The 21,580-nt window shown below is 37.5% G+C and overlaps 2 protein-coding genes across 2 annotated transcripts in view; one reads left to right on the forward strand and one right to left on the reverse strand.

Annotated features, from left to right (window-relative positions):
- Positions 1-3,809: 3,809 nt before the first annotated feature.
- Oip5 (Opa interacting protein 5) lies at positions 3,810-17,172 on the reverse strand. The gene is made up of 5 exons (XM_076850578.1): positions 16,719-17,172; positions 16,304-16,370; positions 13,235-13,357; positions 9,029-9,110; positions 3,810-4,090 (listed from the first exon to the last, which is right to left on the reverse strand). The coding sequence occupies exons 1-5, from the start codon at positions 17,038-17,040 to the stop codon at positions 3,995-3,997; spliced, it is 690 nt and encodes a 229-aa protein (XP_076706693.1). The 5' UTR covers positions 17,041-17,172; the 3' UTR covers positions 3,810-3,994.
- Positions 17,173-17,339: 167 nt separating this feature from the next.
- The window catches only part of Nusap1 (nucleolar and spindle associated protein 1), a 30,614-nt gene continuing 26,373 nt past the window's right edge, over positions 17,340-21,580 (forward strand). Inside the window, exon 1 of the mRNA XM_076850582.1 lies at positions 17,340-17,519. Coding sequence (XP_076706697.1) covers positions 17,427-17,519 — 93 coding nt within the window. The 5' untranslated portion in view covers positions 17,340-17,426. The remainder of the gene's footprint in view (positions 17,520-21,580) is intronic.

A 21,580-nucleotide genomic window follows, 5' to 3' on the forward strand; every position in this document is an offset into this window, starting at 1 on the left:
ATGCTACCAAGCACTCTACTGCTGAACTATAGCCCCAGCCCCTATTGAAACTGTTACTACTGTACTTTTATAGGACTGCATAAAAGGTATATTTATACTAACATCATAAATGTTGAGTAATGTGTTGTTCCATGAAGTCACAATGGATACAAGGTCACTAGGTGATAAGGAAGTTGTTTGTTTTTCTTTTTACCTGAATTGTACACTTAAGGGATTATCTTCTTACATTCAGTCCACTTTTAGTAGAAACATTTTTATATGGCACGTGACTACTTTTTTTCAACATATATACAACTACCTTTGTGTCTATGCATGTATTAAATATGAAGGTTAATAGCTACTTTTTTTCCCCCCCACATCCCTAGCCCTATTTTTTGTATTTTAGAGACAGGGTCTCACTGAGTTGCTTAGTGCCTTGCTTTTGCTAAGGCTGGCATTGAATTCCTGATCCTCCTATCTCTGCCTCCCAAGCCACTGGGATTACAGGCATGCACCACTGTGCCTGGCTAATAGCTACTTTTTATTGAACACTTACTATGTGCCAGGCATAGATCTGAATACATGATATATATAAAATAGCAATTTTATATTTATGAACATAATTTTATTTATATATAAATTTATTACATACATATGTATGAATACAATTTTTTAACTCAGGATTTAACCCAGAGGTACGTTACCACTGAGTTACATCCCTAGCCCTTTCTATTTTGAGACATGGTTGCTTAGGGCCTCACTAACTTGCTGAGGCTGGCCTTGAACTTACAGTCCTACCTCTGCCACTATGCTGGCAGAGGGAGATATTTGGATTGAACCCAGAGCCTTATAAAAGCTGGCAAGTTCTCTATCACTGAGCTACAACCCAACCCTTTATATTTTTCAATACCGGGTTTTGGAAAGTTTCCCAGTGATCTGTTGCTATAGCCTCCTGAGTAGCTAGAATTACAGGTGTGTGCCACCAAGCCTAGGTAAACATATTCTTTAATTCATTTATTTCTTACCATAGCCGTAGTTACTGTTCTTATATTTATTTCACATAGAAAAAAATCCAGAGAGGTCAATTATTGAAGTTCAATTTGAATACAAATAGTTCAGTAGCCCAATAACCAGCATGCTGTATTGTTCCCCTCAAAAATGGATGGGGGCTGGGGCTGTAACTCAGTGGCACAGTGCTTGTCTAGCATGTGTGAAGCACTGGGTTTGATCCTTAGCACCACATAAAAATAAAAGATAAAGGTATTCTGTCCATCTACAAAAAAATTTTTTTTAAACAAAAAATGAATGGGCTGGGGATGTGGCTCAAGCTACGGGCAGCGTGCTTGCCTGGCATACGTGCGGCCCGGGTTCGATCCTCAGCACCACATACAAACAAAGATGTTGTGTCCGCCAAAAACTAAAAAATAAATATTAAAAAAAAAAATTCTCTCTCTCTCTCTTTAAAAAAAAATGTAATTGGGACTTTTCATTTAAAAAAGAAAAAAAATGGAAGGGGCCCATGTGGTGGCACATATCTGTAATCTCAGCAGCTGGGGAGGCTGAGACAGGAGAATTGCAAGTTCAAAGGTAGTCTCAGCAATGGCGAGGTGCCAAGCAACTCAGTGAGACCCTGTCTTTAAATAAAATACAAATAGGACTGTGCTCGGGGGTTGAGAACCAAAGAAAAAGGAAGGGGAAGGGTCTGGGGTTGTAGCTAAGTGGTTGAGTTTGCCTTGCACATGTGAGGCACTGGGTTCGATCCTCAGCACCACAAAAAAGTAAATAAAATAAAGGTATTATTAAAAACAGAAAAAGGGAAAGAAATATACCTTCACTATTTTGTCATACACCTATATCTGCATTTATTCTACAGTCAGCATATAATTTGGAATATGTATATGTGATGTGATATATTTATATAATGTCTATGTAATTGATATATTAGGTTTTTTTTTTTTTAAAGAGAGAGTGAGAGAGGAGAGAGAGAGAGAATTTTTTAATATTTATTTTTTAGTTATCGGTGGACACAACATCTTTGTTTGTACGTGGTGCTGAGAATCGAACCCGGGCCACACGCATGCCAAGCAAGCGCGATACCACTTGAGCCACATCCCCAGCCCAGGTTTTTCAATTTAATTGATGTCATGTTTAAGGTCATAATCTTCCATGGAAAAGTCATAAAATGTGGATACCTACATCTTTTAAAATTCTTCCACGGTTTCCAGGGTTCTTTCAATAAAATAAACATCCTTCCAGAAGCCTATGGTTTCTGTCTACCTTTGCAAATCTTGCAGACTTAAAAAGGGCCAAAAACATGGCCTACACATGATGTCCCTCCCTTACCTTAATTCCCCATTTTTCAGAGCACTCCTAAAATTTCACTTCCTCAGAGGGGCCTTCCCTAAACCCAAGATCAGGTCAGTCACCTGCTGTATATGCTTGTAATATGTCCCTGTGCTGTAAAACCCTTACTACAGTCCTAATTTTACATGTCTTTAAGTGACTGCCTGTCCATCTGTGACCAGATTATGACCTCTGTGAGGATAAAAAGTGGCTATTTTTGCTTAATTTTTATTCATCACACCTAGATAATACCTTAAAATTTCATTAGATTTTTTTTTTAAATAACACATTATTTTATTTATTTTTATGTGGTGCTGAAGATCGAACCCACGGCCTCGCGCATGCTAGACGCACACTCTACCGCTGAGCCACAACCCCAGGCCAGATAAATATTTTTAAGCTAATTATCCAAAGTGTTAAAGGAGGGGCTGGGGATGTGGCTCAAGCGGTAACGCGCTCGCCTGGCATGCGTGCAGCCCGGGTTCAATCCTCAGCACCACATACAAACAAAGATGTTGTGTCTACTGAAAACTAAAAAATAAATATTAAAAAAAAAAAAACAAAAAACAAAGTGCTAAAGGAAAAGTAAACAATAGTACTTTGATGTTTTCTCTCATTATTATCCTGAAGCTCAGTTTACAATAGCAAAGAGATAAATAAGATTATACAATTTGTTAAATATTACCTATAGAATATTATTTCTGTATTTAACATAAGAAAAAATGCTTCATTGCTATTTATATATAACAATATCTCCATGTAGGAATACCAGTACTCAACATTAAGGCCAGCTGTATTTTCAAACCAAACCTGCATTTTATGCCAGAGGACATGTGGGATGTTGCACCTTAATCCCTACATTTGGAGTGTATGATGTTACGGACATAAGTATTATGAAATCAGTAAATTCTTATGGCACATAGATGTGAAACCTGGATAGAAAGAAGACTCCTTAATTTCTTAATTGCCTAGCATGTGTGAGGCACTGGGTTTGATCCTCTATGCTATTTACCTCTATGCAATTTTCCAAACTTTATTTGGAAAATAGCATAGAGGTAAACATAATAAATCACATTTTCCCCTCTCCCAATCCCCATCCTATTTTTTTTTTTTTTAGAGAGTGAGAGAGATTATTTTTTAATATTTATTTTTTAGTTTTCGGCGGACATAACATCTTTATTTTTATGTGGTGCTGGGGATCGAACCCAGCGCCGCGCGCATACCAGGCGAGCGCGCTACCGCTTAAGCCACATCCCCAGCCCTGTCCTATTTTTTATTTTTAAATTTTTTTTATTTTTAGTTATAGATGACACAGTACATTTCTTTTATTTATTTACTTTTTTTTATGTGGTGCTGAGGATTGAAGCCAGTGCTTCACTGGCACGAGGCAAGTGCTCTGCCACTAAGTCACAACCCCAGCCCCTGTCCTATTTAAAAAAAAAAAAAAAAAAGATACTTTCAGTTGTAGATAGACACAATACCTTTATTTTATTTATTTTTATGTGGTGCTGAGGATCAAACTCAGTGCCTCACACATGCTACTCGAGCGCTCTTCCACCAAGCTACAACTCCAGTCTCTGTTCTGTTCTTGAAGACAATTGTTTTAAAAGAAATGAACAGCCTGTTGTTGAAGGTAACAAAAAAGTCTGAAACTTGAAACTCAAACTTTGGTTCATTTTTCTAGCTTGGACTGGTCAGGAGTCACTTCATTCAGAATCTTCATTAGTGAATTTAACTGAGTATGCATCAGCATTATCTTCTCTTTCAGCTGGGAAAAAAAAAATAGAGATGTCAGGGTATCTTACCCTTAACTCTCAATTAGTTGCAATGCCACTTCAAATTTTAGCTAGTGTATGTTATGATTGGAAGCTGGCAATATCTCAACATGGGTCAGGAATACATTTGTTCTGTTCTTGTTGTGAGAGTGCAATAGTTGGAATTGAATCCAGGGATGCCTATTACTGAGCCACATTTCTAGTCTTTTCATTTATTGATTGATTGATGCTAAGGATTGAACCCAAGGACACTGAGCAACATCCCCATCCCTTTTTGTATTTTATTTTGAGACAGGGTCTGACTAAATTGCTGAGGCTGGCCTCGAACTTTCAATCCTCCTGCCTCAGTCTCCTGTAACCCTGGGATTACACGCATGCACCACCACACATTGTTTATTTTTTGAGACATGGTTTTGCTAAATTGCAGAGGCTGGCTACAAATTTTTGATCCTCCTGCCTCAGCCTCCCAAGTAGCAGGGATTACAGGAATTTATCACAGCACTTGGCCCTCTGTTCTATTTCTGAGAGAATTTTATACAAAGAAACCTAGCATACAGTAAGATCATCAGGTATAAAATTTCATTTGAAAACAAACAGTTGCTGAGCATCACTGCTTCTACGAAGAGCAGAATAAAGTGAGGTCACTGGATTTTGTTGAGCTAGAAGTATCAGGCTTCCCTTACTTTTTTTTTTTTTTTTTGCTGGGATTACAAGCATGTATCACCACACCTGGCTTCAACATGTAATTTGACTAAAAGTTATCATGAAATACAGAATTATGAATAACTTAGCCTCTACTGAACTTTAGGTTAACAAAAAAAAAATCTTATTTGTGCAATCTTTAGATACATATTTCTGGTACAGTTTTCACAATAAACTCAATCTGTTTTACAGCTAATTCTAGAGCCTGTTATTCTTACTGACATACTCTGATACCTGTGAATCATTTTTCTTCTGCTTCAAAGATATTTTCTCGTAATCTTTCAACATTTTTCCTGTGTCTGGGTGTAGATTCATCCCTGAGCTACATCTCCTGCCTGTTTTTTTGAGGTGGGGTCTTGCTAAACTGCAGAGGCTGGCCTTGAATTTATAATCCTCCTCACTCAGTCTTCTAAGTAACTGAATTTATAGCTGTGTGCCATAGTTTTACCTGCATCCCCTTTCCTTTTTTTGGTACTTATATTACCAAAGAATTTTTAGGTATGCTTGATGGTTTCAACTAGACTCTTAGGTTTACTCGTTTTTCTTTATTCTTTTTTCTCTCTTCTTCAGATTGCATAATTTCTATCTTCAAGCCTGATGATTCTTTCACTTGCTAATCAAATCTGCTGTTGAGCCCTTCTAGTGAATTTTTTCATTTCAGTTGTTTATACTTTTCAACTAGGGAATTTCCACTTGGTTTTTTAAAATAATTTCTATCATTTTTACTAATACCTTCTATTTTTAAGACATTATCATCACACCTTCCTTAAGAATAATTTCCTTTACTTCTTTAGAAAAAAATTTTTTTTTTCTTTTTGGTACCAGCAACTGACCACAGGAGCATTTAACCACTAAGCTACACCCCTTGACAGTTAAAAATTATTTTTAAATTTTGAACAGGGTCTTGTTAAGTTGCTTAGGGCCTCACTAAATTGCTGAGCTTGGCTTTGAACTTGTGATCCTCCTGTCTCAGCCTCCTAAGCCTCTGGAATTACAGGCATGTGCCCCTGTGCCTGGCTCCTTGGAAATGTTTTTAACAGCTTTTTAAAGCTTTGTCTGCAAAACCCAGTATCTCCACATTAAAAAAAATATATATATATATATATATATATATATATATATATATATATATATATATATATTTTAATCATAGGTGGACACAATGTCTTTATTTTATTTGTGGTGCTGAGGATTAAACCCAGTGCCTCACACATGCTAGGTGAGCGCTCTACCTGAGCCATAATCCCAGCCCACATCTCCATCTTTTCAAAAGCAGTTTCTAATGTCTACTTTTTAACCTGTATTTGGGCCACATTTTATTTCTTTGTATGTTTCATAACTTTTAAAATAAAAACTGAACATTTTAGATAATATATTGTAGCAAATCTGGATACCAGATTTCTTCTTGTTTGTTTAAATAGCTGGACTATCATAGTGATGCCTTCTCCTCCCATCCTCCAACCCCAGTTATGAGCATCTGATGTCCCTCACTCCTCATAACACAAAGCCTTCAGCAATGTGCAGTCACCCTGGGAAGTTAGTGATTTTTGCAGGAATCCCTGTGTTCAGTTATTTGCCTCTACTGGTATCATAACCAGCTGTCAATCAGTCTCTAGTTACTGCTGGCTACTAAACTGCTCCATTGTTATAACAGTGCCCAGAGGCAAAAATTATCCCATAATCTTTTTCAATTAAACCTAGACTCCTGCTGCACTTGATGACAGGCTTATAATCCCAGCAACTAAGGAAGTAGAGGCTGGGGGATTACAAACTTGAGGCTAGCTTCAGCAAATGAGCAAGACTAAGACCCCATCTAAAAAATAAACAGGAGGCTGAGGTTGTGGCTCAGTGGTAGAGTACTTGACTAGTATGTGTGAGGCACTGGATTCAATTCTTCGCACCATATATAAATAAATAAAATAAAGATCCATCCACAACTATTAAAACAACAACAACAACAAAAAAAAAACAGGGCTGCAGATGTAGCTTAGTGGTAAATAAAAATAATTCAGACTCCTTTCCAGATAGTCTTTAACAGCCATTCTTGATAAATCTAGTCTGTGGTTTGAACCATCAGCTTCCTCTTAGTTGCTTTCTCCAAAACCTTCGTTGTTTTAAACAGCACCCTTAGTCTTGAACTCCTAAGTGTTATAAGTATTTCCTTTGGGAAGAGTTTCAGAATTCTGTTTTCACACTCTGCTTTTCACCTTGAGCAAAATCCTTGTGCCGCTGCTTCCAAATTGAAGGGTGGGGATAGTGTATTAGAATGACACCCTTGCTTTACAACAGGGTACTAGGCATGGGAGCTAGCTTCTGATCATCTCAGCTTTAGTTTCTCAGCATGAACTTTCTGCTTCACAAGCAATCTGTGCAATAGTAACTGAGTTTCCAATATTCCTGGCCTTCTGTGCCTACAGTAAATCTATTATGCAACAAATGACATTCTTTTAGAATACAGCTTCTGTAACATTGGGGAGGGGAGGTAGTTGACAAATGCCATTGGCCCATTCCTACTGGGAGGATACCGTAGCCTTCAAATGGGGGTGGGGGTAAAGGATCCCCATGTTCTTGGCTATATCTGCTCAGATGGAGCTTCTCCCCTCAAAGCTGGAGGATGGGAGAGTCTGTTATGGCTCATGGTTTTTTCACATACTTGTTTCTCCATTTTCTGCATGCCTGGAGGAAAATTTCCACAGACTTAAGATGCTTTCTTTCCTTTTCTTTTTTGGTACTGGGGACTTTTTGGCACTCAGGGTGCTTTACCACTGAGCTACATCCCCAGCTCTTTTTATTTTGAGACATTTTCCAAAATGTCTCACATTGTTTCTCATGTTATTTTGTGGCAAAGTTTCTTACATTGCCAAATTCTGCAATCATCACCCATAATCTTTTTTTTTTTTTTCAGTACTAGGGATTGAACCCAGCGGAACTCTACCGCTAATACCCCCAGGCCTTTTTATTTATTTAGAGACAGGGTCTCACTAAGTTGCCCAGGCTGGCCTCAAACTTTTGATGCTCCTGCCTCAGCTTCTCAAGTAGCCACAGTAGGTGGTAGTACTAGTAATAATAGTAGTAGTGGTAGTAGTAGGTGCACACCACTTTGCCCAGCTATATGGGTGTGTTTACAATAGAATGACAGTGATATAAACTAAGCCTCCATGGTCTTATAATAATTATCAGCTAGCTAACCCTTTATAAAAAAAGCTTGCAATCCCCTGCCTTAGAACATGATCCATGAGCTTAGAACTTAGTTTTGGTGGGTGGGGGGAAATCACTGTTCTCCTGTCCTACCATTATTCCAAATATTAAACTTTGAAAAATAAATGCCATTAGTCACTAAATGTGTAATTTGCAAAGAACAAACTATTATAAACTACTAAAAATAAACCAATAGTAAATTCTTAGGTTGATTTTCTGAGGGTAGTTATAACCAAAATTTCACTAAGAATGAGCCATCAAGTTACCAAAACTTTGCTTTCTTCAACTTAAAGTTATCAACTCCTCCATAAAACCCATTTAAATAAGAATTCTTAGGCTGGGGATATAGCTCAGTGATACAATGAACATAAGACCCTGGGTTTGGTCTCCAACACCAAACAAACAAATAGCTTAATAATATTTTACCACTCAGGGCTGGGGATATGGCTCAAGTAGTAGTGCGCCTAGCATGCGTGAGGCACTGGGTTTGATCCTCAGTACCACATAAAAATAAAATAAAGATATTATGTCCACCTAAAGCTAAAAAATAAATATTAAAAAAAATAATAAAAATAATAATTTTTTACCACTCTTTGAGACATATAAACATAAGGCGCTTTCAAAGAGGATAGTCTATACAAGATGAACATGTCCATTTCCAGCATAAAAGGAGAATATAGAAATATAATATTTGAGCACTCCCCCAAAATGGACCTTATAATATGGCTTTAATATTTTGCTTTCAGGTTGTGGCTGTAGCTCAGTGGTAGAGTGCCTGCCTTGCACGTATGAGGTACTGGGTTCAATCCTCAGCACCACATAAAAAGAAATAAAGATATTGTGTCCATCTACAACTAAAAAATATTAAAAAAAAAAAAAATCTTGCTTTGTGTTACAAATTCAAAAAACACCACCAAGCCTTACATAGAGGATTAGAGTATCATACCATTTTATCATACCAAAGTTCATTGGTAGTAATTATCAAGAATTATCTATAATTAAAGGAACCAAACAACCATTATGAATTTTACCTCTAAAATCTTTTCTGGTAGAGGTACATTGTGAATATCCATCTCAGATGCACTTACTATAGCTCTTGTTTTTAAGAGATAGCTAGATGGAAAATAGAGAGAGAAAATTAGTACCATACCACAGTTAAGATTATCAATGAACCATACTTGCCTTCTGAAACACAATCTGTCAAGCAAGGCCTGCCTTCTTACTAAATTCCATTTCAAGATTTGTGATGTATTCTATTGGAAAAACAATTTCTCAACAAACAAATCAGAGAGACTCTGTCATCCTACCTTTTCCCAGGGACAAATTATCCCAGTACAAACTGAAAACAAAAAACAGGATCAGGGGCTGGGGTTGTAGCTCAGCAGCAGAGTGCTCACATAGCATTTGCGAGCCTTTGGGTTCGATCCTCAGCACCATATAAAAATAAATTAATTAAATAAAGGTATTAAAAAAAAAACTGGATCATATGAAAATCATGATGCACACAAGTAGATCCTATAGCATACATATTTCAAAGGAAAAGTAATCGAATTGTAGCAAATAGTGTTGGTTGCTTTGCCAGTAGCCATTCCTTTTTTCTTTTCTCTTTTTTTTTTTTTTTTTTTTTTTTAGTTGTATATGGACACAATATCTTTTTTTATTTATTTACTCTTTTAATGTGGTGCTGAGGATCGAACCCAGTGGAGGCAAGTGCTCAACCACTGAGTACAACCCCAGCCCCTCACTTTTTTCTTATTAACAACCCAGATTTTCTCATATGTTCAGCCTAGGAGTTGAATCAAAAGTGTTCTAAGCTTACTGTGACAAATCTGTTGACACATTTGCTTTCCCAATAAGATGATCATATAGCTTAGTTCTAGCTAATGAGAATAAGAAAATTTCTGCCCATAAAATAAGTTCCTTTGTGTTTCCTTATGCCCCAAACACTCTTCCTTCCTGTTGAAGATGCTACCATCAATATATATTCATGCTGTACCCAAGAGGAAAAAGCCAAGAGAAGCACAGAAATGCTGACCCAGATCCCTAATCATGATTGAGCCATCAGAAGGCTCCTGGGGTAGCCAATAGCCTCACCGTTTTTTTTTTTTTTTTCCTATTTGGTACTTGAGATTGAACTCAGGGACACTCAACCACTACGCCACATTTCCCAGCCCTATTTTGTATTTTATTTAGATACAGGATTTCACAGTTGCTTAGCACCTCACTTTTGTTGAGGCTGGCTTTGAACTTGTGAGCCTCCTGTCTCAGCCTCCCAATTGCAGACATGCGCTACCACACCTGGCCCTCACCTTTCTTTTTTTTTTTTTAATAGTTTTTAGTTGTTGATAGACCTTTTATTTTATTTATTTATATGTGGTGCTGAGAATCGAACCCAGTGCCTCACACATGCCAGGCAAGTGCTCTACCGCTGAGCCACAACCCCAGCCCCTCACCTTTCTTTTTAAAACCACTGTTAGTCAGAATTTTTGATACTAGCAACCAAATTCATTTTGATGGGATACACAGACATAGATTCATTATCTTCTAAGATTCCTGCTAACCATACTTTCCTAATTTCTATTTAGTCAACTCTTCGACTAAATACTCAAAAATCCCATAAGACTTTTAAATTTATACTAAAAACTTTGTTACTAAAAGCTTATTTCTCTAGCAAAAACTGAAATTATCGCTCTTCTGGAACATCTACTTACGTCTGTTTCTAAAAATGATTTACAGTTACTTACAGCACATATTGAGATACTTTTTTTTCCTCATTAAACTTAATTTTAGGACTGAGGTTGAGCTCAGTGGTAGAGTTCTTGATTAGTATTTGTGAGGCACTGGGTTCAATTCTTAGCACCACATAAAAATAAATAAATAGATGAACTCTATATAGTGCAGAGTGATGGGAAGGCAAGGGAGGGGGCATGGGGTTAGAAATGATAGTGGAATGTGATGAACATTATTATCCAAAGTACATGTATGAAGATATGAATTGGTGTGAATATACAACCAAAGATACGAAAAATTCTCTATATGTGTAATAAGAATTGTAATGGATTCTGCTGTCATATATAAATAAAAATTAATTTAAAATAAGTAAATAAAGGGCTGGGGATGTGGCTCAAGCGGTAGCGCGCTCGCCTGGCATGCGTGTGGCCCGGGTTCGATCCTCAGCACCACATACAAACAAAGATGTTGTGTCCGCCAAAAACTAAAACATAAATATTAAAAACTTCTCTCTCTCTCTTTAAAAATAAATAAATAAATAAATAAAATAAAGGTACATGTCCATCTAAAACAAAAAACAAAAACAAAAACAAAAAAAACAATTTTGCCAGGTGCACAGGTGCATGCCAATAACCCGGTGGTTGGGGAGGCTGAGACAGGAGGATTGCGAGTTCAAAGCCAGCCTCAGCAAAACCGAGGTGCTAAGCAACTAACTGAAACCCTGTCTCTAAATAAAATACAAAATAAGACTGGGGATGTGGCTCAGTGGTCAAATGGCCCTGAGTTCAATCTCTGGTATCCAAAACAACAACAATAAAAAAACTTAATTTTAAATAGATTGTTTAAAAAATGAGGAATTCATAGTAAAATATAATTCCATCTCAAGTATACATCCTGTTAGAAATCTGCAATGAAGAACAAATGGTATATACCTAATACACATGAAACAGTTTCATAGTAACAAGTGAGTTTTACCTATAAATTTTATTGTTTTATCAAACAAAATGAGCTAGAAACACCAATCTGAAAATAAGCTCAGTGGCACCAGCCATTCAGGAGGCTGAAGCAGGAGGATTCCAGGTTTCACACAAGGATTGGCAAGATAACAAGACCCTGTCTCATGAATAAAAAATAAAAGGGGCTGGAGATGTACCTCAGTAGTAGAGCACTTGCCTATCATGTACAAGGCCCTGGATTCAAACGCCAATACCATGGAAACAAAATAAAACAATAAGTATCTAAGCACATTAAATGGAAATGAAAAAAACAGAAGCATTTATGTTTTATGAAAGGAAAATGAGTTTTGAATTCATGGATTCACACCTCAGCTCCTCCACCTCTCTGAGTCCTAGTTTTCTTATAATAAGAACTCAATTAGGTAAGCATAATGCCTGGCAGAAACCAGGCTATCAGTAGTTGTTGTTGCTTAGTGGTTAAGAAAAGACTTTGATGTATATTTCAGTTTCTTGTAATAAACAAAAAAGCTAAATTAAAAGGTTCAATTTACTAAGATAAAGAAATACCTAATGTAATTTATGAGAAATAACAGCAAATAGGTACTTTTTCAAGTCCTAGGAGACCCTGTGATCGCTACTTTTACTTTTCTTTGTGCATCTGTTTCTTTTTTTTTTTTAACTTTTTTTTTTTTTTATAAGAAAGTCTTTTTTTTAAGTCTTTTTTAAGAGAGAGTGAGAGAGAGGAATAGAGAGGGATAGAGAGAGAGAATTTTAATATTTATTCTTCAGTATTTGGCGGACACAACATCTTTGTTGGTATGTGGTGCTGAGGATCGAACCCGGGCCGCACGCATGCCAGGCGAGCGCGCTACCGCTAGAGCCACATCCCCAGCCCCATTGTGCATCTGTTTCATTATTCTTTTTCAGCAGATTTCTCTGCATCTACATGTATAATGTTGAAAACCCTATCACAACTTAAGAGCTTTCATTTTCAACTTCAGCACCATCTACAAGTGACAAGTGCCCATATTTCAAATTCCTAGGATAGAAAATATGGTTTATTTGGGTCAGGTAAAAAATCCTATAAATGTGAGTGGTGTCTTGCATGAGACAAATAGGATGACAAGGTCCCACCCCATGGGAGGGAGATGGGCAAGGGCACAAACCCAAAAGGTATCTATGGCAAAAGCTTGCCTTCCTGAATTTTGTTTATTGAAAGAATAGCTTCTGAATTATTCTATGGTACCACTATGAAAACATGATATGATTAGAAGACATCTAAAATCATCTTAATGTTTATAAGATTATATTTTTGTTCTACTACTATTTTTTTTATAAGAGTGCTTGGCTTTAGCATCTTCTTGAGAACAAATACTTTGTCTTTTCCAAAAGATCTTTTAAAATTTATTTGAAGGCAACCCCTATTGGATTTTCTCTTTCCCTGCTGAATAAATTCACTTGAATATATTTTACTCTTTTATGCTCAAAAATAAATAAATACATATTTTTTTAATCTTTATTTTTTGATAAATAATATCTATATCTACTCACCACACCATTTTATCACTGGAAAGGCAGAAGTGACCTCTCAAGGCAGCCAAAGCAACATGAGTGGAATATAGATGGAAACCAATGGGAATTTCACAGGAACCACAGAATAAAAGGTTGTAAGTGCTAGGAGGGAAAACACAAAATAGATAAGAAAGAAAATCACAGAACAAATCAAAATAAATAAGTCTCTGGAAGCATTTCTATCACCTAAGACACAAGAGAAATTTATGTTATAATAGGAATGAGACTGAAACAATGTCACATCCAAGAAAGGGTAACTCAGGTTTTAATATAATTATACTCTAAATTACAGAAACCTTCATGGATTCGTCCATTAAAGCAAGCAAGGATATATAACTCTGAGACAGGTAATTTATCGGTGGGGGCGGGGGGGGGGGAGAAGCTAACTAATGAGATTAACACTGAAACATTTAATTTATTTTTGTATTTTAAATTCTTTTTTTTTTTTTTTTTTTTTTGCAGGCTGTATTTCCCTTGCACATATCTCTATCACTGAACTATACCTCCAGCACCATAAAAGTTGATCAATTGTCTGATTTTTTTCCCCACATTTTTTAATGAGTGCATTATAATTGTACATATTAATGAGTTCTCCGATTTGTTTTAAAACACTCCATAGATTGGACCCGGTAGTACACGCTTGTAATCCCAGCCACTGGGAAGACTGAGAAAGAAGATCATAAGTTGGATGCCAGGTTCAACAACTTAGTAAAACCCTGTCTCAAGATAAAAATAAATAAATAAAAAGTACTAAGGATTTAGCTTAATGGTAAAGTACCTCTGTGTTCAATCTCTAGTATCAAATAAATAAATAAATAAATACTCCAAGATAAATAAAAAATGAATACAGATGAAATAAAACTGTCTCTCTCTCTCTCTCTCTCTATATATATATATATATTTTGTGTGTGTGTGTGTGTGTGTGTGTGTATGTGTGTGTGTGGTACTGGAGATTGAACCCATGGCTTTGTGCATGCAAGGCAAGCACTCCACCAACTGAGCTATATTCCCCAGCCCAAATTGTCAAAATATTGGTAAATGTTGAAACTGGGTAATGGGTACATAGGAATTATTACAGTATTTGAAGTATTTTAAAATTTCTCCATAATAAGGAACCCAACTACTATGTATAACTATAAAGCTCTAATTTTTAAAAAGATTAAAGAGAAAATGCTCATTTACTTAAAAAATTTTTTTCTATAATAAAAAGTTTTAAAAAGAGTCAATCTAGGGGCTGGGGATGTGGCTCAAGAGGTAATGCGCTTGCCTGGCATGCGCGGGGCGCTGGGTTCGATCCTCAACACCACATAAAAATAAAGATGTTGTGTCCACCAAAAGCTAAAAAAATAAATATTAAAAATTCTCTCTCTCTCTCTCTCTCTCTTTTAAAAAAAAAAGAGTCAATCTACAAACATTACTGAATGCTTATTTCAGCTTATTTTAAAAAGTAGTTTACAGGCTAGGTAGAGCACTTGCCTAGTATGTATGAGGCACCTGGTATGATACTCAGCACCATATAAAAAATTAATTGATTAATTAATTAAAGACATTGTGTCCATCTACAACTAAAAAAAAAAAAGACTTAAAAAACAAAGGTAGTTTACTATATACTTTCCTGGAAATTAGGTTATATCTTTTAAACACAAAAAGTGTTATTATCTTATAAAGATTCTCACAAAAATATTCATGAATGGAATGATATAATTTCAGGTATGTACTTAAAAATATTAAGGAGGGGTAGGTATGATTATAGATAAAACATGATTGGCCATGATTTGCTAACTGTCCTCATTTAGTGACTGGTAATACATGGGTTCATTATACTGTTCACTTCTGTTTAAATTTGTAAAAACAATTTAAAAAGAAATATTTTACTTATAACCAGTATAAGGAAAATTCCACAAAGTAAATATTACTGTTGAGCATAACAAAAATTCAGCATAACAATGCTATTTTTAAGTGCTAAGACTGTAATACAATAATGCTTACTGAAATTAGTTACATTAAATCTTCCACCAGTAACAGAATAATAAAATTTGGTAGAGAAGCAACCTTTGGAAGTCAGGTGCAGTGGTTCAGCCCTGTAATCCCAGGTGGAGTGGCCCACCCCTGTAATCCCAGCTAAATTCTAGGCCAGCCTGGACAACTTAGCTAGACCCTGTTCCAAAACAAAAAATAAAAAGGGCTAGGGATGTAGTCTGGGTTCAACCCCTAGTACTTTAAAAAATAAAAATAAATAAAAAGAATGAATTGTCTTTCTGTCAAAGGCCAATATTCAAATTTTTGGAGCCTTATTTTAATAATAAATTCCCTGAGTACTTGATTGTCACTTGTAAGTCATACAGCATTCAAGTACTTAATAATCACCTTGTTTTTTTTTTTCTCCTAATTTCTGAAATCACTGAATCCTGCCATGATTTATTACAAATTCCATGTTAAATACAAACTTGATGACTTGGTAACCTAAAGGATTGTAGTTCATAAATTATTTTCACTATAAACCAAAATTTTCCACTATAAAACACAACTTTTGGGCTGGGGTTGTGGCTCAGTGGTAGAGTGCCCGTCTAGCATGCGGTTAGATTCTCAACACCACAAAAAAGTAAAATAAAGATATTGTGTCCACCTAACGCTTAAGAATAAATATTTTGGGTTGGGGATGTGGCTCAAGCGGTAGCGCGCTGGCCTGGCATGCATGCGGCCCAGGTTCGATCCTCAGCACCACATACAAACAAAGATGTTGTGTATGCCGAGAACTAAAAAATAAAACATTAAAAAATTCTCTCTCTTTCTAAGGGAAAAAAACTTAAAAAAGAATAAATATTTTTAAAAAGACATTTTTTTTAGCCTCACTTCATTTATATATGACACTAGGAATGTGGACCTCGGAAAGATTTTAAAAACTACACAAAAATCTTCTTCGTTTCATAATACAACAAGTTCTTACAGGTGTGTCAAGTAAAAGAAACATTCTATCATTTGATTATACTGTATGAACATAATAAACTTTATAGGAACAAATGGTTATCAGTAATTCTCGGTACACACCTGCATTTAAGCGAACCTTCAATGCCAACCAGGAAGGGTGCTTCCAAAATGACGTTATTTGTGACTCCTAAAACGACAAACACGGGTCACAACTTGAACTTGTGAGGGCCTTGAAAAGGAAAACCTCCCTCCTGGCCAGACTCATAGCAGCGCTGGGAGCGGGACACCAAGAAAGGAGGCCTGGTTCGGTTTTAGAGCGTTTGACTAGCAAGCGCGAAGCCCTCTTTTCCAGCCCCAGCACTGGAACGGGAAAAAAAAATTTAAAACCGGGGGGATAAAAAACAAAACCACGAAAACCACCCACCACCCTCCGTCCCAAGGGCAAATTTCTTTCCAAATCTACATCCTGTTTCCTTTCCAGCGAGTTTTCTGCTAGCCCGTCCCAGACTTCTCCAGAAGCCGCCCTCCAACTCACTGGAGAAGACCACGGCCCCAAGGGAACGCGACAGGTCCCAGGCGAGGTGCACTGAATCCGCCAGCACAGAGTGGCATTGCGCGCACTGGAACACCGCGCATCTCTCCGGCTGCAGCCACGACGGCAGCAGCGGGCTGATTGGGTGTTCTTTCGCTCCACATTTCGTCGGACCGAGCGGCGAGGACCCCTCCACCACCTGTGTGTCCCACTCCATGGAGGTGGTAAAAGAGGATTCGTCGATCACCTCCTTAGCGCCGTCATAAAAATCATCTCGGGACACTTCTGCACAACGAGACCGATGCCGCCGCGGCCGAGCCGCCATCTTCCTCCTGCGGTCTCCTCTTTCAATCTCGCACCAAACTCTGCTCCAATTGTCGCCCCCGCGTCCTCAGTAGACCCTGTGAGCGGTGCGCTGCACAGCTCACCAGTAGCTTGGACAAGCCCCTAGGGCCTTCCGCCTTCGCCGTATTGGAGAGGTGTAGGGTGGAGCGTGCGCCAGCTAGGGTGGAAAATCAGTTTTTCTATTGGTCAGCGTAAGAAACCCCGCCTTCGAGGCATTTTCAACCAATGCAAGTGCAGAGTTCTTCGTTTAAACGAACTATAAAGGTCTACTGGGCCAACACCTAGAGTGGCGCCAGAGTTTTGAACTGTGTAGTTTACGTTAGCTGACTGACTCTCTGCGCTTCTCCAGTTGGATTGTAGAACGCGATGACCGTCCCTTCTGCGGAGGAGCTGGACTCCTTCAAGTACAGTGACCTGCAGAACTTAGCCAAACGTCTGGGCCTCCGGGCTAACCTGAGGGTACGGGGCTTGCGGTGCCGGCGGTTGGGCGGGCGGGTAGGAATTAGAGCCTGATAGAGAGAAGGCGCAAAAGGGTCCAAACTCGAGCCCCCAGGATGAGGCCCAGTCCTTTCCCTGGAGCATGAGATTTGGTTCCCGGTGGTTAAAACTCTGCAAAATGGAAAAGGAGCAATAGTTGTCACTTATTATTCGAAGCTGCTTTTTTTTTTTTTTTTTTGAGGACTCACGTGGGCCTTTGCTCCAAAGGGCTGGTTTGGATTGGTTCGGTTTTATTGAAAGTACTCTGATATTTCCCAGGGTATTATGAAACAGTCTCAGAAAGTTCAAGGTTGTCTTAATGCCAGTTGAAGAGACAATTAGCTCTGTTTCTGTAAAACTCTACAGTAGTACCCATAATCTTTTGATAATTTATTGGAGGACCTGACCGAAAGAATGACTTTTAGAGGACCACTCTCGTGAATAATTATTCATTTTGGCACTGGGGATTGAACCTAGGGTAGCTTAATTACTGAGCTACGTCCCCATTCCTTTTTATGGTTTTGCTTTTTTTTTTTTTTTTTTTTGAGACAGGGTCTCACTAAGTTGCTGAGGCTCTCGCTAAGTTCCTGAGGCTGGCCTCGAATTTGTAATCCTCCTGCCTCAGTCTTCCAAATAGCTGTGATTACAGGCATGTGATACCACGCCCGCTTTTGGATAAAATTTTATCGTTAGTCCCTGATCTAATATGCTCTTTCTTTAATTGATTACTATTGTCAATGGTATTCTCTTCAAAACCGATAAAGTTTTTGATTCTGAGTCTGCAAGGCTTGGGGAAAAAATATGGGGATTCAGTTTGGGACTGGAATTTTATAATTTGAGATTTCCCATATAATGCTAATACTCCAGAGATTTGTTCTGTAAGATGCCAACAATTAAAATTGGATGAATGTCTAAACCAGTCATCACAAATGTTTTTAAATGGTTTAAATAGAATAATCATGATCCAGGTATCTCTTTGGTATGTCTGAGTGTTAAAGAAGTGTCTCTGGGCTATAACGTTTAATTGCTCTTCAATACTTGGTGAATAAAGCCTTAATTCCTTAGCTTAAATCCAGTAGGCTTTTTGCTATCCCTCTGGAATCATTTGTATCCAAGGCTGTATCCCTAAACACTTGGCACCCTTGCCCATCTGTGTAATTTCTCATTTTGACCCTTTGACCTTATATTTCATTTTCTCTTCTTCATCTGCATAAATACTTCTCAGTTGCCTTTCACAATTTAATGGAAATATTATCCTGATGTGGCTCCTGATCCCCTCTTCTTCATTTCCTTGGCTACAAGTTCCCTACTCCAGCAATCATGGGAATACTTTTAGAGCAGTTTATTTTCAAGTGTTGTTTTTGAAGATTTGCTGGGCTATGCCTTGCAATCTGGTTATTTGTGCATTGTATTTTTTTTTTTTTTATAAATTGCTCGAACAGTGGTTTCATCTATCCACCTTGGAAGTCTTTATAGCACTAAGTGCAGTACATTTTATGTAGGAGATGCTGGATAATTATTCAAAACTTCTTTACAACTGCTTCTTGGCAGTACTAGAATAATACACTGGAAGATAGTTTGGTTGGAAAGAATTTTGAGGAGGCTTTTCACCTGAGTTTAGAGCTCTGGCTAACATTTAAGGCCTCATTAATCATTGAATATCTAAAGAGCTAGATTTTTTTCAGAAAGTTCTACCATCATTGTCTCTTGAGGCACCTGATCTAGAATAGCCAATTAATTGCTGTTTTTTTAGAAGTAGGGTTATTTCTTGTTATCATAGATCCCATTGCTTGCCTAGCACACAATATCTGGCACATTGTAGTTATTGATAAATATTTATTAGAATGTCCTATTTCGGGGCTGGGGATGTGGCTCAAGCGATATCGCACTCGCCTGGCATGCGTGCGGCCCGGGTTCGATCCTCAGCACCACATACAAACAAAGATGTTGTGTCCGCCGAAAACTGAAAAATAAATATTAAAAATTAAAAAAAAAAAAAGAATGTCCTATTTCCTGGACAAATCTGATCATTCAAAGCTTTATTATAATCAACTGTAAGAAGAAATTGAGATCCTTAAGGAAAACTGAATTTGGGCTAGGTATTAAATTATATAACCATATTTATTTTGATCAATACGATAATGGTTCAATGGTTATGTTTCTTTTTAAAAAACAAAACAAAAACCTATCTCTTAGAATACATACCAAGTGAAGTGTTTTTCTTTTCTTTCTTTCTTTGTTGGTACCAGGGATTGAACCCAGGGGCGATTAACCACTAAATTGCTGAGGCTGGCTTTGAACTTGAATTTATGATCCTCCTGCCCCAGCCTTCAGAGCCAGTGGGATTGCAGGCCTGCACCAACAGGTCCAGCCCAAGTATTTCCATGTGAAATGTTATGAAGCCTGTAAAATGCTCCCGAAAAAAATAGAGGGGGAACTAGGTGAAATAATAACAACAGAATGTTGATAATTTTTGAAACTAGTAACAGATACATGGGGGTTCATTACACTATTCTTTTTACCATGTTTGAAATATTATATAAGATGTTTTAAATTATTTACTGTTGGTCCAGCCCAAGAGCTCATTTAATCAATTGCCTTTTAAAATTACAAATAGCAGAAAAAGATTAATAAATTGCTTTAAGAAATAATTAAGATTTGATTAAACTTGCCAGGCATGATGATGCACCTCTGTAATCCCAGTGACTCAGGGGTCTGAGGCAGGAGGATTTCAAGTTCAAAGCTAGTCTCAGCAACTTAGTGAGACCCTATCTCAAAAAAAGATTAAGAGAAAAAAAAAGAATGTGGATGTGGCTCAATGGTAAAGTGCCCTTGGGTTCAATCTCTGATGCCCCCCCTCCAAAAAATATTATTTAAATAAATTCTACCAGTATAATGTCATTAAAAATTAATTTAGAAAATATTGGCTCGTTCTTTTGAGATGCTTTGCTTAATGGTAAAGCAAAAGAAAGGAGTCAGTTACTAATATTTGTGGCCATGGTCCTTTTCTCACTATGCTCTCTCTTCCCTCTTGTAAAGTTAAATTATGAAGAAGAGCACTATTTTCTATTTCTTTAGACCTCTCTACTCACCTGGCAAAACCCAAGCCTAATTAAACTCAGCTGTTTAATCTGCCTCTTTAATCTTAATCTGCCTCTACTTATGCAGCTGACCTTGACTAGAGAAAAAACTTTGTTGATTGAACTTTATTTATTTTTAATGTGGTGCTGAGGATGAACCCAGGGCCTCACACAAGCTAGACGAGCACTCTACCGCTGAGCCACACCCCAGCCCCCACTCTAAACTTTATTTATTTATTTTTATTATAAATCTTTCTCTTTTTTTTTTTTTGGTACTGGGGATTGAACCCAGGGGTGCTTAACCATTGAGTCACATCCCCAACCCTTTTTGTATTTTATTTAGAGACAGGGTCTTACAGAGTTGCTTAGGGCCTTGCTAAATTGCTGAGGCTGGCTTTGAACTCAGTCCTCCTATGTGATTCCTATGTAAATCTAAAAATTGGCATTTGATCCAACCATACATTCTTTTTTTTTTTTTTTCTTTTAAATAGTTTTTTGTTTTTGTAGTTGTAGATGGACAGGAAAAAGAGAGGGGAACTAGGTGCCTTTATTTTATTTTTATGCAGTGCTAAGGATCAAACCCAGTGTCTCACAGGTGCTAGGCAAACTCTCTGCCACCAAGCTACAGCCTCAGCCCCTCCTGTACATTCTTAGTACTATTAACTTTCACTTTTTTTTTCCCCTGCAGTACTGGAAAACAGTCTCACTTTTGAGGAGAATTATTTCCTATTTTCCCTCCTCAAATTGATTCCCTTTCTTCCCTTGGTGATTTTTCCTCTTAGGGCCTGGGGAAATGGATGCAGTCAGCAGAGAATTACCCATCTTTGCATCTCCAAACCCTCCAGTCAGCCTGCACCTTTACACACTGTCTATGCTCCCCTCCTTCCCATTCTAGTAAAAGACTAATACCTGTGGGCAATCTTTCTACTTAAGCTTTCAGGGGCCCTCTAGCCTCCTCTAGGA

The sequence above is a fragment of the Callospermophilus lateralis genome, chromosome 3, assembly GCF_048772815.1.
Source record: "Callospermophilus lateralis isolate mCalLat2 chromosome 3, mCalLat2.hap1, whole genome shotgun sequence".
Classification (NCBI taxonomy): Eukaryota; Metazoa; Chordata; class Mammalia; order Rodentia; family Sciuridae; genus Callospermophilus; species Callospermophilus lateralis.